This window comes from Serinus canaria, chromosome 2, assembly GCF_022539315.1.
Source record: "Serinus canaria isolate serCan28SL12 chromosome 2, serCan2020, whole genome shotgun sequence".
Lineage (NCBI taxonomy): Eukaryota > Metazoa > Chordata > Aves > Passeriformes > Fringillidae > Serinus > Serinus canaria.
Window position 1 is genome coordinate 5633062 of NC_066315.1, and position 12890 is coordinate 5645951.

The 12890-nt window shown below is 42.2% G+C and overlaps 1 protein-coding gene across 4 annotated transcripts in view; it reads left to right on the forward strand.

Annotated features, from left to right (window-relative positions):
* LOC103812707 (sodium channel protein type 5 subunit alpha-like) overlaps nucleotides 1–12890 on the forward strand; it is a 172024-nt gene that overhangs the window by 122984 nt on the left and 36150 nt on the right. For all 4 annotated transcript variants that reach the window (XM_050971419.1, XM_030235037.2, XM_030235031.2 and 1 more), the window contains 2 exons: nucleotides 8209–8363; nucleotides 12200–12373. In XM_050971419.1, coding sequence (XP_050827376.1) covers nucleotides 8209–8363; nucleotides 12200–12373 — 329 coding nt within the window. The remainder of the gene's footprint in view (nucleotides 1–8208; nucleotides 8364–12199; nucleotides 12374–12890) is intronic.

Consider the following 12890-nt stretch of genomic DNA (forward strand, 5'->3'; position numbering starts at 1 on the left):
GTTTGGCCACGACCACCCTCCAGTTTTTTAAAAGAAACAGGACAGACACCACACAACACTTTCCCAGAGCAGCAGCACTCTGTAATTTGATCTTTCTTAAAATAACCAGACCTACCTGAAGCTCCACAGTGTGGGACCACAATGGAACCAACCCAGTTTGTCAGATCTTCCTCAGTGCTGTCTGTGGGATGCAGGGTAGCAAGTAGGGCTCTTCCAGATGGATCACTGGAAGTATTTAACCAGCTTTGAAGCCTGCTGATCATCCTGCCAGCACAGGATGCAGAAATGAAGGCACTGTGGGCTGAACCCCCGGCTTGCCTTGGGTCACTTCCACCCAGGTTCTGGCTCCTGCACCCTTCCTCCTGAGCACCCCTGCTCCTGCATTTTGTTTTTACTCCTAATCTCTCTTAGTTCCTCACCAGTGCCTGTGCAAGTCAAGGTGTTTTTCTCTTGTCCCAGGATGCAGCCAGCTGAGCCTTGAGCTCTAAATGGGAGTTGAAGGAGAGCCTGCTCTCCTGTCCAGTGACACCTGCAGGTCCAGGTGACATCCTCCTCAACACATCTACTCTCCTTTCCTCTGCAGCACATATCCATGCACATTTTTTCAGAGTTTACTGTTTTGGCTAAATGTGGTCACATGGCTCGTGGATTTGGCAAAAATGCACAAACACAATGTGATTATTTGCTCATATAACTTTGAGTCAAATTGCCATAAACTGAAAGTCCAAATGACTCTTACAGCAACGACATTAACATTAGGTTTAATTTATGCAGGGAAACAAAGTGTTTTCCTGTAATCAACTGCTATTAAATATTTCCAATATTTTTGCCCAAACTTACTATTGCAATTAAACCTCATGCAGCTGTCACTTCAGTCTAGTTAAAAACCAAGTAAGCCAATAAACAGCAGTCTAATTAGCTGAGATGACAAGACTTTAAACTACAAAAATTAAAATATTGAAGGGCATGCACTGGGCAGGTTTATCTAGTGCTGCCTTTACTGATTTTTATAAAGAGATACAACAATATTTGGCACATTTGGGAGTATGAAAGTTAATATTTGTGAAAGAAGGAGATTATGTGAAAAAGAAGAGGGAGAGGTGAAGGGTTAATTTCTTAACTTCTTTAGCTATCTAAATTCAAACTATGACATTTCTCAACGCATCCAGCATAGGTTATGTCCTGAACAAATATGTTCCAGATTCAGGCCCCTTTTTTTCAGATAACAAAGGCAACAAAGATAATGCATGTTCTTGAAATAGTTGCTGAAAGTTTGCTGAGGTCACAGTTTTCCCGGAGTTGGGTGACCCAGATAAGCCATAGGTCGTTTTTCTTGGGGAGACTTGTTACTGTGTTATCATCTCAAAATAGCTTTGATTAGGGTCAACAGGGAACATTCTTGGGTCAGGAAATGTGAAGGCAAGGTAGGGTCACAGCCCTGGCAGCGAGCAAGTATTGCTGGGAAGAACCTGATAGAAATGGAGAGACCATTTCTGGTTGCCAGTTGATGGGAAAGGAACATTTATCCAATGCCAGCTATTTGGGTACTTTTTCCTCCAGATGCCTTGCAACACTCCAGTGCTGTTACCTCCATCGGTATGTGTTCTCTGCAGCAAAATTTACTCCCTCTTTGGACACTATCTTCTGTGTCTCACAGAAGGTCATCCAAAGAGAGCCCTCGGCCCACAGCGCGCTCCTCTCTCCCAGACCCTAATTGGAGAAAGATTCCACCAAGTCCTTAGGCGTAATTCCCCGCTGGCAGAGGTTTCAAGGGAATATCTCCAGAGGGTCATGAGGGAATGAGCAACCTCTCTCAACACGGGGTTGGTCACAGCTCGTGACACCAAGGACGCCCAGAACCTTTCCATGGTCACATCTTTCCACGTGACCATGGTAGGAGCCATTATCGCTCCTAAAACGCCCAAATGTCAGCTGGAAAATGCCACGTACCCAAGTGAAGTTGCTCTGATTAGTGGTGGGATCTGTGTCCTGCCCTTCCCAACCGTGGATAGTAGCTGTTTAGAAGCAATAAAGGGAAGAGAAGGAAAAAATAGACCATTAAATGGAATAAGTCTGAACAGAGTTTCAGGGACTGCCACTAGATGAGTTTTAAAAGCTGAGTAAAACCAAGCCAAACTCAACAAAATGTGCTCATTGGCATCCTAGGAAAAAATCATGGAACAAACCCAAGTTTTGGAGTATCGCTTCCCTCTGGCTGTCATACCTGAGATACTCTGTGTTTTTCCACCAGGAACAGTGTGCTGGCATTATGCTGTGTACAATTTTCAGGCATCGTGAGACTCTTACAGCCCTATTACGCATCCAGAATGAAATTAATACAGGTTGGACAAGACCTCTAGATTTAAAACTCATCCACCCCCTCACTCAAAGCACGGATGACATCAGTGGTTGGCCAGGCTGCCCACTGCCTTTGCTCCAAGGCATCACACTCCTTGATGATGTGTTTTGAGGAGAGTAGCAGAAGATAAACAAGAAATGTACCCTTGTTAAGCCTTGGAACAGTAAAAACACCTGGCTGTGGTTTTGTCGGACGCCCTCTTGGCAGCCCCCAGTTGTAGCACACAAGTAGAATCTCAGATCTCCTGATGTGTCTCAGGTACCCAAATGCTGGAGACAGTGATTGTTAATCTCTCTTTCACACTATAAAACCCAGCTGTGCAGTCACAGAATCATGGAATGCTTCAGGTTGCAAGGGACCTTAAAGGTTATCCCATTCCACCCCCCCTGAGTGAGTTAGTAGTTGGGCCAGAAGGTGAGGAAAGGGTTAAATAAGAAGAGTCTGCTGAGATCATGTTCCCTCCAGCATGGGGAGACAGTTGGGGTCTTTCAAAGGGGGTACAGTTGGGTTTGCTCTCTTATTTGTGCATACCCAGGTAGCCAGACTGGTCGTTAGAAACCCAGCTTGGCACATATATATATATATATATATATAAATATATATATATATATATATAAATATATATATATAAAATAAAACTGATTTTATGAATACCTACCTGCTTGAGTTCATGCTTAGGAAGCTGTATTTTGTGTCAAACCAAGCAATGCTGTAACCAGCATTCAAAGCTAAGAAAAATACTGTTTTGTTCTAAAAATGAATGTCCCAATAATTGAGAACTCTTGTGTAAAGGCACTCACAAAATTGCTGTGGTTTGAACACAAGGTACCACATTTGCTGGACAACAGAATGGAAAAAAATGAATTGGTGTTCCTGGTTTATTGAGAGAACCAGCAGCCCAATCCATCCATAGCAAAAATAATAATTTAATGAAAATTTAAGTATATATATTGGTGTGAACAAGCAGTGGATTTGTAAATTCTTTGCCCATAAGCCTAAAATAAGTAGGCTTGGCTGTCAGGCATTGAGGAGGAAGGTTTTGCAGTGTAACTCCCACATTTACAAAGAGATTTTTTTTTCCCAATGCAGCAAGGTAATGCAATCAAATCTAAGAGCTCCATGATTAGAGTGCACCAGGCTAGAAAATGTGAACATGGAACAAAAGGGATATTTACACAGAATCCATTGTATATTAAATTCCTTCACCTTTTTTTTTTTTTAAGCTACATTTTAATCTTCAGTTTGTGCTGTAGGACACCCTAATGACTGAAGGGACTATTTCCCTTGTTCTGAAATATGACTGAAAAGTAAATAATATAATAGTGTATTAATGCATTTGGAACGGTTTCTTGGTAAATAGGCCTCTGTTTTATGAGAAATGGTCTGAAATATCCAAATGTCAATTGAAAACAGACATTGTTCTTGGACAACTTGGCCATGGATGCAGCTCAGAACAGCTTCACAGATTTACCAGTAAATAACTCAACCCTTTGAGGGGACTTCTTCCACTGTTATGTTCTGATGAGCAGAAATCCAACAACCAAAAGACTATGGTGGAAATGAGTCAGTTTGCTCTCAAGAACGATGCAGCCCAACACGAATTACAGTGGCAGAACTAAAACCTGGCAGCATCACAAGGTGGTCAGAGTCTTCTGCAGAGCCAGTTCCCTCCCAGCTCCCATTTCAGTGGGATAGCACAAATCTGTTGGACCAGGCAAGATGAGTAACTGTCACAAGAAATGCCAGAGGTGTTATTCTGCCTTGACACTTGCTGTGATAAAAGGTGTTAATGAATGTTCTCCTTCGTGTGCATGAAATGCACCAAAGCTGGGCTTTGCTGACCACCTGCCTTATTATAGGAACAGCTGGAGTTAGGATGGCTCAGACCCTCTCCAAGTCATGCCTTAGATACATCAAAATTATTTTGATATTTTGATTTCACCGAAATGGGGGGGAAAAAAGAATGAACAAAGCTTTAGACGACAGACCAAGGTCAAGTAAACTTTTTCTGTTTGGTTAAGTGAAGTTTCTAACTCAAGAGTAAGCTTAGGTCAAGATGACCAGAGCAGTAGGCTACCAGCATTAGAAAAAGTCCAGAAGGCATGAAAGAACAGCCAGAAAGGAAAATCACAAAATTTAAATAGAAACAGGTTTCTACTAATTCATTAAAAGATCTGTTTGGGGTCAGGTTTTTTTTCTTCTTTCCTTTTTCTCTTTGTGAATAGTTAAAAGCAGCATTTCATCTGAATTGCAGACAGCACAATTATTCACGGAAGTACTGCTTGACATTAGCAATTGTAGCAGAATTGGTCTAAACATTTCTGAATTGGGCCCAATCAAAAGCATGGGATTTAATAGCACTGTGATTTTAGGCTGACTCATCTGATAAGCTATTTTGGATTTTTCAAGGTATTACTGTCAGTAACTAGGACTCTTTTTTCAGATTGAAATTGCATGAAAGCAATCAAAGAGCATTAAAAAAAAAAAATTAGTGGTGCTACCTGGCTTTCTGTCTTTAAAAATACCTCTTTGTACTTGTAGACTATCAGATGGAAGCCAGCTGAATCAGTAATAACCTGGTTTAGCTGTGTTGTAAGTATTTCCCATCAGAAATGAAGTGACTTTGGAACCCACAGTGCCCTGCTCATTAGTGTCTAATGTGAAGGTGATCCCTAATTTTAGCTGTGCCTGGGCTCAGGTAATCATGTAGGCTCCCTGTGTGGTGGAACTCCTCCAGGGAATGATTCATCCAATTTTCTTACAGTGGGGAAAACCAGTTCCTGGGAGATTCTAACCTTTCCCAACAGTATTTACTGAGCATTTACACTCTATAGGAGCATGACAGAGCATGTCATGCCTGTTACTGGCTGGGCCTAAGAGATAAAAAAGCCAAGTGACCATCTAGGTAGAAACTTATGAGAAAAGAGCAAAATGTTTCTGTATAAATGTTTTAAGTAAGAAAAAAGGCTGATTTTTTTCCCCCAGTTTGAAATTGGTTTTGGGAAGGAGATAGGTGCAAGGACAGTTAATTCTACTGCAAGCAGTGGCTACTTCCAGTGCAAGGGAGGATTTCTGCTTAACACAAAAAATCCACACTTACAGAGTGAACAACCTGCTCATTAAGCCGTTCATTTGATAGGTGAGGGATTTCAGCCCAAGCCTTTGATCTTCCTGATTCTAAGCTGAGGTGACAATGAGGTGGGCAGTCTCCCTGAATTATAAACCCAGAGAGGGAGCCAGATACCTGAAAGGTGGTGATGACCATGTGGGTTGTGGGGTGAGAAGCAGTGCAAGAGTTTTCTGGCAGCACTGCTGAGGTGCTGATCATGCCCTCGGTCATGTTGTGCTGGTGGGATTCTCCTGATGGGCCTCTCTCAGCAGAGAATCTGCTTTGTGAAGTCTGTTCTGTGTACCTACTTCCTAAAATACACCCAAACTCTCATGCACTGCCAGCTGTGAGCATTGTTCTGGTTTTAACAAGAAGTAGTGACTAATATGATGTCCTTTTATCTCTTGCCTTGATTCTTTAGTGTTTGGGATTGAAGTGCTTAGAAGGATAGTTCTTGCCTTTGCTGTAGTGGTACCTGACCTACAAAGGGATGGAGAGCTGGTTCTTACATTTCCATCTTCTCCCAGTATTATGCCTTTCTAAAAAATTTGAAAAATTTAGTGTATTCCAACTGAGCCCAGAATTTCTCTGAGTTCCAGAATACAGTGGTAAGCTGGGAGATGCTGTGGGTCTGTGTGATGCAGACATTTAGAGAACAAGTAGTTATGTGCTATGAATCCCTGTACATAAATGGTTTATTGTCCTTTTAGTCCCACACCAAAATCTAGTGCAGCCAAGAGCCCACACCAAACCAAAATCTCCAAAATGTGAGAGGAGCAGTTCTGGGGTCAGTTCCTGAATGAAGGATTCTACAGTTCTGCTGCTGCATAGGAGGGATCTGGGATAATAAAAACTCACAGAAAATGCCAGGAGCATCACAGCAGACTTAGGAGCTCTCTTCTACTGGCAGAGCCCTGTGCCAGCACAGCCCCACTTCCAGCTGCTTGGAAATCCCAACATCCCAGGAGCTGCACTTGATCTCCTTCCATATCACAGTCAGCTCAGGTGCCTCAGCTGGGTCACCTTGAATTAGCAGCATCTCCTCTCTCTGTAACCTTGGCACTCACCCTCTTTCCTTCCCAAGCTGCCTCCCCTAGATATTATTTCTGCTCACAAAAACACTGCATTGCACCACTGTGGTAAGACCTCCACCCTCCCTTGTCACTTCTCACCACTGGCTGTGTGTTTTAAGACATGTTGGTGACTTTGGCCACGTTCCAGATATAGAAGCAGTTGGCTTGTGGCTTTTTTTCTCATGATGAGGCCAATAAACCTTCATAGTTAAGTCTCTTCCTATATAACACATGGAATAAATGTAAGGTAAGAAGCTTGCTTTTTGAAAATAAAACAGTTTTTGAGGGCCATTCTCATCAGCAAATGTGACATTTGAGTCAGATTATCTGATGTAAGACTGACTGGCCAGGACAATTCCTGGCTCCCAGGGTCCTCTCACACCATTTTGAGTTCTTGCCCAGCACAAGGAAATGCACATGGTGTTTTTGAAGTGGGAGAGATGGATCTGACTGTTACCAATGACAATATCTTTTTGCTACAACAAATGAGTGTTGCTAAGGAAACTAAAAATGGCCATGGTCTTGCCTATCAGAAATCCTTATGTGGGCCCCATTACCAGCACAGCACTTAGCTATCACACACTATTTGTTACTGAGGTCAGAAAGTGCCACGAAGCATCATTGGGGATCCTGCTATGGAGCAGATAGCTAAATTTCTGTGACATCAAAGGGGATTTAACTGCCTCAGTATAATTCCAAGATTGTTCTAATGCCTTGTTTAAGCTAATGAGAGTCCAAGAGATCAAAATCCGCCTCTGCTTTTTCTGCCTGAGTCTCTTCAGCACATTGGTCTCATCTGCACTGTAGCACCTCCTCTCATCATCTCTCTTTCATCAGATTGCCACTTTTAATCAGTAATTCCAGTGGTATTGTACTAGCAAGAAAATAACCTTCCTCCATTCAGAAGGATGTGGAAGCTATCACTAATAACCTCCCAGAGTTATTAGTCCTGATCAGAAGTGCTGCCTGAGCTCAGTTAACACTTTTTGAATGACCCAGGGCACTGGTGACTCATGGCCAATATATTCTGTATCACAAAAATCATTGGGAGAACTCCCTGGGACGCATTTTAAGTGATTTTGAATGTTTTTTAATAGAGGAGTGAGAGAGGGAAATGGAGGGCTGTTGCCAACATATTTTATGAAAAATCCTTTACTTAGGATTTTTCCTTTCCTGGGAGCTGAGAAGCCTTGGAACACTAAACAATTCTTATCTGCTGCTGTGGAATGCCACGGGAAAATCTGTGATTGGCCCCGTCAGACTGTTTCCAATTAAGAGCCTATCACAATTCACCTGTTCGGCCCATCTCGGGCTGAGAAGACTTCAGTTTACACATTCTTTTCTATTCTTAGCTTAGCCTTGTAGTGAAACCTTTCTCTTTACTCTTTTAGTATAGTTTCTATATCTTATATATCCTATCATAATAAATCAAAGCCTTCTGATACATGGAGTCAACGTTGTCATCTCTTCCCTCATCCTGGAACCTCAGAAAACCCGCAGTAATAGAGGGCAGAGCAGAGAGCTTTTGTGAGAAGCAAGAGAGAGGGAAGACACTCTGCAGAAGTCTATTGCTAAAAGAAAATTTCCTTAGCAGCTTCTTATTGCAGTTTTAAGAATTAAATAGGCCTTTTTTAACAATTCTTTTGGTTTTGTTTTATTTCTTACAGTCTGTGTGCGATTCTTCCCCTGCTGTTCAGTGGACATCACAAAATTTCCAGGCAAAATTTGGTGGAGGCTGCGAAAGACCTGCTACAGAATCGTGGAGCACAACTGGTTTGAAACATTCATCATCTTCATGATCCTCCTGAGCAGTGGAGCCTTGGTAAATGTGACAGCATTTCCTAACTGGTTATAAGTCATGGGTCTCCAGTGTTCTCCAGTTAAGCTGTCTCTAAGATCTTATGCACTCTCAAAGCAAAGCATTTAGTCTGGGGCTAAAACAGGTTGTCAGCTTTTCTGATTTCACCTGCCGTTACCATATGGTGGGGAATTTTCTTCTGCTGTGACATAAAATTCTGACTTGCACATGTTTTGAAAAGAAAATCCTTGAGGAAGTCTGTGTGAGGAAGTTTGCCAGTGCTGCTGCTTCAACATCCCATAGCTGCTTCTCCCTGAGAGTTCCCATCTGGAGGCTTGCATTTTGCTCCAGGGGTGGCTTTGTTTTTTCCTTTTCTTCTCCTTTTTTTTTTTTCAGCATGTTCTGTAACCAGCAAATCAAAGTTATGAAAGACACAGAGGATAGTGAATCAGTGCTACCCATGGAGCTAGTGGATACCTGTATTCCTGTTTTGAATGCACCTTGGGTTAACACTCAGTACCTTCCCTGCACAGGTCCTGTTTGTGCCCAGGTGAATCTGTGTCTGTGGACACTGGTTGGTCATTGACCAGGACTCTGATAGGGGATCCTCTCCTCCTGAGATCCCACTGCATTCTGGAATTATCCTCTGTGTATTTTCAGCCCTCGGCTCTTCACAGGGATGTATTTATGTTTCTCTTTTGCATGTCAGGAATGTCCCTGGGATTGGTGGGGTTTCTCCCAGGTTTTTTTTCCTGACCTAGAGCAGAGATGTGTATCGAGAGTTCTCCAGGCTTTAGTCTGGTAGTCACCAGTCATCTCCTTTGTGCTGGAGTTAGACACACACCTATTAAATTTGCAGGCAGTGCCATGCTTGGACAGGTTATCCATGCATTTCCAGAGGTCAGGATTGACTCCAGCCAAGTGGGTGAATTTGCCTTAAGCAGTAAGGCAAATATCATCTTAGAAAGCTGCCTGCTTCCCCTCACTGGGAATAATCACAATAGGAAGGTGTGATGAGGGATGGCTGTAAGGAAGCTGATTTACTTAAAAGAACTGGAGAGGGAGCAGGCAACAAACACAATAAACTCCATCACATCCTTGCACAAAAGCCCACCACCTCACTGGGCTGTATAAATTATCCTGTTCTTCCACTCCAGTTGGCATCAAGGAGGCCCCAGCTGGAGCACTGGCTTCAGCTCTGGGCGCTGCACTTTGGGAAAGACATGGGCTAATTGAAGAAACTCCAGAGAAGAGCAACACAAATTATCAGTGGCCTAAAAAAAGAGGAAAAAAACACAGAAGTACTGAGTTTATGTAGCTCAAAGAAAGTCCCTGAAGGGAGAGGTGAAGGTGGAAATACAAAAGTGTTGATGCAAAAAAGGAAAGAAATGCACTGTTCTCCTGGTCTACCAGATATGGGCTGAAATGTCACCCAGGGAGTTTTATTTTATTATGAAAAATAAGAAGATGAAAAACTTGGGTAAATAGTAGGCTTCTGAAAATTGTCACAGCTTTGCTGAAATGAATGAACTCTGACAGTTTTTGCACCAGCTTGAGCATCAGAATGTTAATTTTTGAATACATTTTAGAGGGGGAATGTCGCTTCCTATAATATGCTTTAGATGAATACACTTCCTTACATATGTAATTAAAAGTGCCTTAGATAACTGAAGACTGCAATATAAAGCTCATTTAATTTAAATTGCATGCATTCATTTAGTTTTTGCAGCTTTCAATTTAGCCAATGCAGTTCTGTATAAGCGCAAATTATCCTGCATTTTCTCACATATCAGCACCGTGCTTCAGTATTTGGACTGGAGATGTTGGAGGCAACACACAATTTTTTTTTCCTGCTGTTCTGCGTTGCTCTCTTCCAAAAACTGAGCTCATCTGGCTGCATCTCTGGGACACCCTAAGTTCTTAAGGGAGAAGAGCTATATATACATTTAAGCCAATATATATGTATGTATGTGGTTAAACCATCAAAATATATCATTAGCTTACTGCAGAAGATCCAAAAACCTTTCTTAAGATTTTAAACCATAAGTATCCAAACTGGAAGCCTATTTTTCAATAGTAATTTTGGATAACGCTGCAGGTATCCTGTCTAAATCTTTTTTAACACACAAAGCAAAGCAGAAAAAAAAGCCCTTCTTGATATTTTATATGACAGAGGTTTCATCCATTGTCACCATGAAAAAATGCAAAGCACCAGAATTTTGTCATTTGGGTAATATTGCTTGTCCAGAAGTACAGAAGTGTCCAGGTAGCACAGTTTTCATCCCATAATAAGCTGCTTCCTGACTGACAGTGTGCTTTTAGTAGACAAAACACAATGTACTTTTGGACAAGTTAGTAAAAAGTAGGGAGAGCAAAGGAGGGAGAGAAGGAAATCACTTTAAATGGTTTGTTGTTATTTTTGCAGTGATTGCAAAGTACAGCAAGTCATCTGACAAAGTGAGTGAGCCCCTCTGAGAAGTGATAAACTCCAATCTGTGCATTGTTTTCTGGCTTTCTCCAGCAGCTCTTTCACACCCTTGAAATATCATTTTTGAAGGCAAGATAGGAGACAGGGTTGCAGCGAAAACGTCACCCCAAAGTGTGGGGACAAATGGACAAGCTTTGGCACGGGCTGCCAAAGCTTTCTTGTCAGTTTAATTACTGTTCCCTGGCAGGCAAAAGAGCAGTGTGACTGCCTGAGTGACAAGTACCACACTTCTTGTATCTCCAGGCACTGGGTGTTTGCTAACTTTTTGAAGCTTCTCAGAAAGTAGCTACAGATCTGGAAATATGTAAATGCAGATAATTCAGATGATTAGCACAGACCCTCTCAAATTATGTTTCTTGCTGCCAAGTGCTCTGGGTCACACGATGGGATGAGAGTAATATGTCACAGCTTGGGTTATCCAGGTTACAGGGACTTGGGAGCAGCTTGTGTAACAGCAAAAGTAGCTGGGGAAGCAGAACATAATTTGACTTAGAAGCCCCAAAACAGGTTGCATATTGGCAAACCTGACACCAGGATCCTGCCTTTTATTTGAGTTATGTTATAAAGTGAAGGCTAAATTATGAGATATCTTTATTTTCTTTGGTTTGGGAGGCATATTGGTTTAGATCTTAAATATTTTAAAGGGGTTATTCAGTTGCTCGTGTTTGATACAGACACTGAAACTCTTTTCATAATGCTCTGCATGAGATTAGTTGGAGAGACAGATGAGATGGGGAGATAGATACCTTGACCTTTAAAACATTATTGTTCTGCTAAGTGAATAATAATGAGCATTTCTTGAGGTAGAGAGCTGTAGCCACCTGAAATGTGATGGCTGAACAGAAGCCAGGGAACTCCAGTACTCCATAACACAGGCAGGTTAATAACCCAATTTGTCATCATTAGCAATAAGATCTATTTGGCTAGATGCAAGGGTCATATTCTGCCTCCTAAATATAGACATCCTGTGCCCTGGGACATCTGAGGTGCCTGGGTAGCATTGGCACTGCCAACAGGAGATGAGGCAGGATAAATCTGGGCATTTTGGGGTGGCACTCTGCTTGTGGGTTCACATTCCAAATTCAGGGTGCAGAAGCTTTTCCTACACTCAAAGGATGTCCAGCAAGTACAGCCAGTAGAGGCTGGAGAGAGATAGCCAAGCCTGTGTCCATTGTAGGGGAAAGCTGAACAGATCTCTCAGGTCAGTGTCAGTCCTGTTTGTGCCTGAACACTCTTTTTAATTGTAATGTTAAAATACATCAGAAATCACAGACTGTACGTGATAATTTATCAAATATAGACCTGCAGTGCAACACCCATCCTTTCCAACAGGGCTCAGGAGCAGTTATTAACCAATCCTTTGTACTTCCAGGCCTTTGAAGATATATACCTTGAAGATCGAAAAAACATAAAAACCATGCTGGAATATGCTGACAAAGTATTCACTTACATCTTTGTTCTGGAGATGCTCCTGAAGTGGGTGGCTTATGGCTTCAAGAAGTATTTCACCAACGCCTGGTGCTGGCTGGACTTCCTCATTGTAGATGTGAGTATGATTTTGGAACCACAACGTTTCTCATGTTGGATTTTGCAGTAGGTGGGAAAGGCCCGTTTAGCTTGGCAGCTTTGCATCTGTGAAATGACAGCTGTCACTCTGATTCTGAGCATCAACCCTAGGCAGAGCCCAAAGGAGGTTTGGATGCGTAACTGAGCATCCCCAGGACCCAAAACAAACAGGAACACTGTCAGTGGTGACATGGATGTGTCCCCCTGCTAATCTGAGTCACATCCATCCCCTTCCCATTGCCAGGAATTCTCCCTTTCCTTCAGCATTTAACATCTCATTCTATTGCTGGCCATGGGTTTATGTACAAATCATGAACAGGATGGGACTGCTGAGGAACTGCTGTTTTATTTTCCAGCATCAGTCTCATTACATGGTTATGACAGTGGGAAGATGCCAGCAGCTCACATCCCAGGCAGCAGACAAAGAACTTAATGTTACAACTCACTTTAAAAGTTTTTTGACCAATCATGCAAAGCAAAAGCACATTGACAGTAGT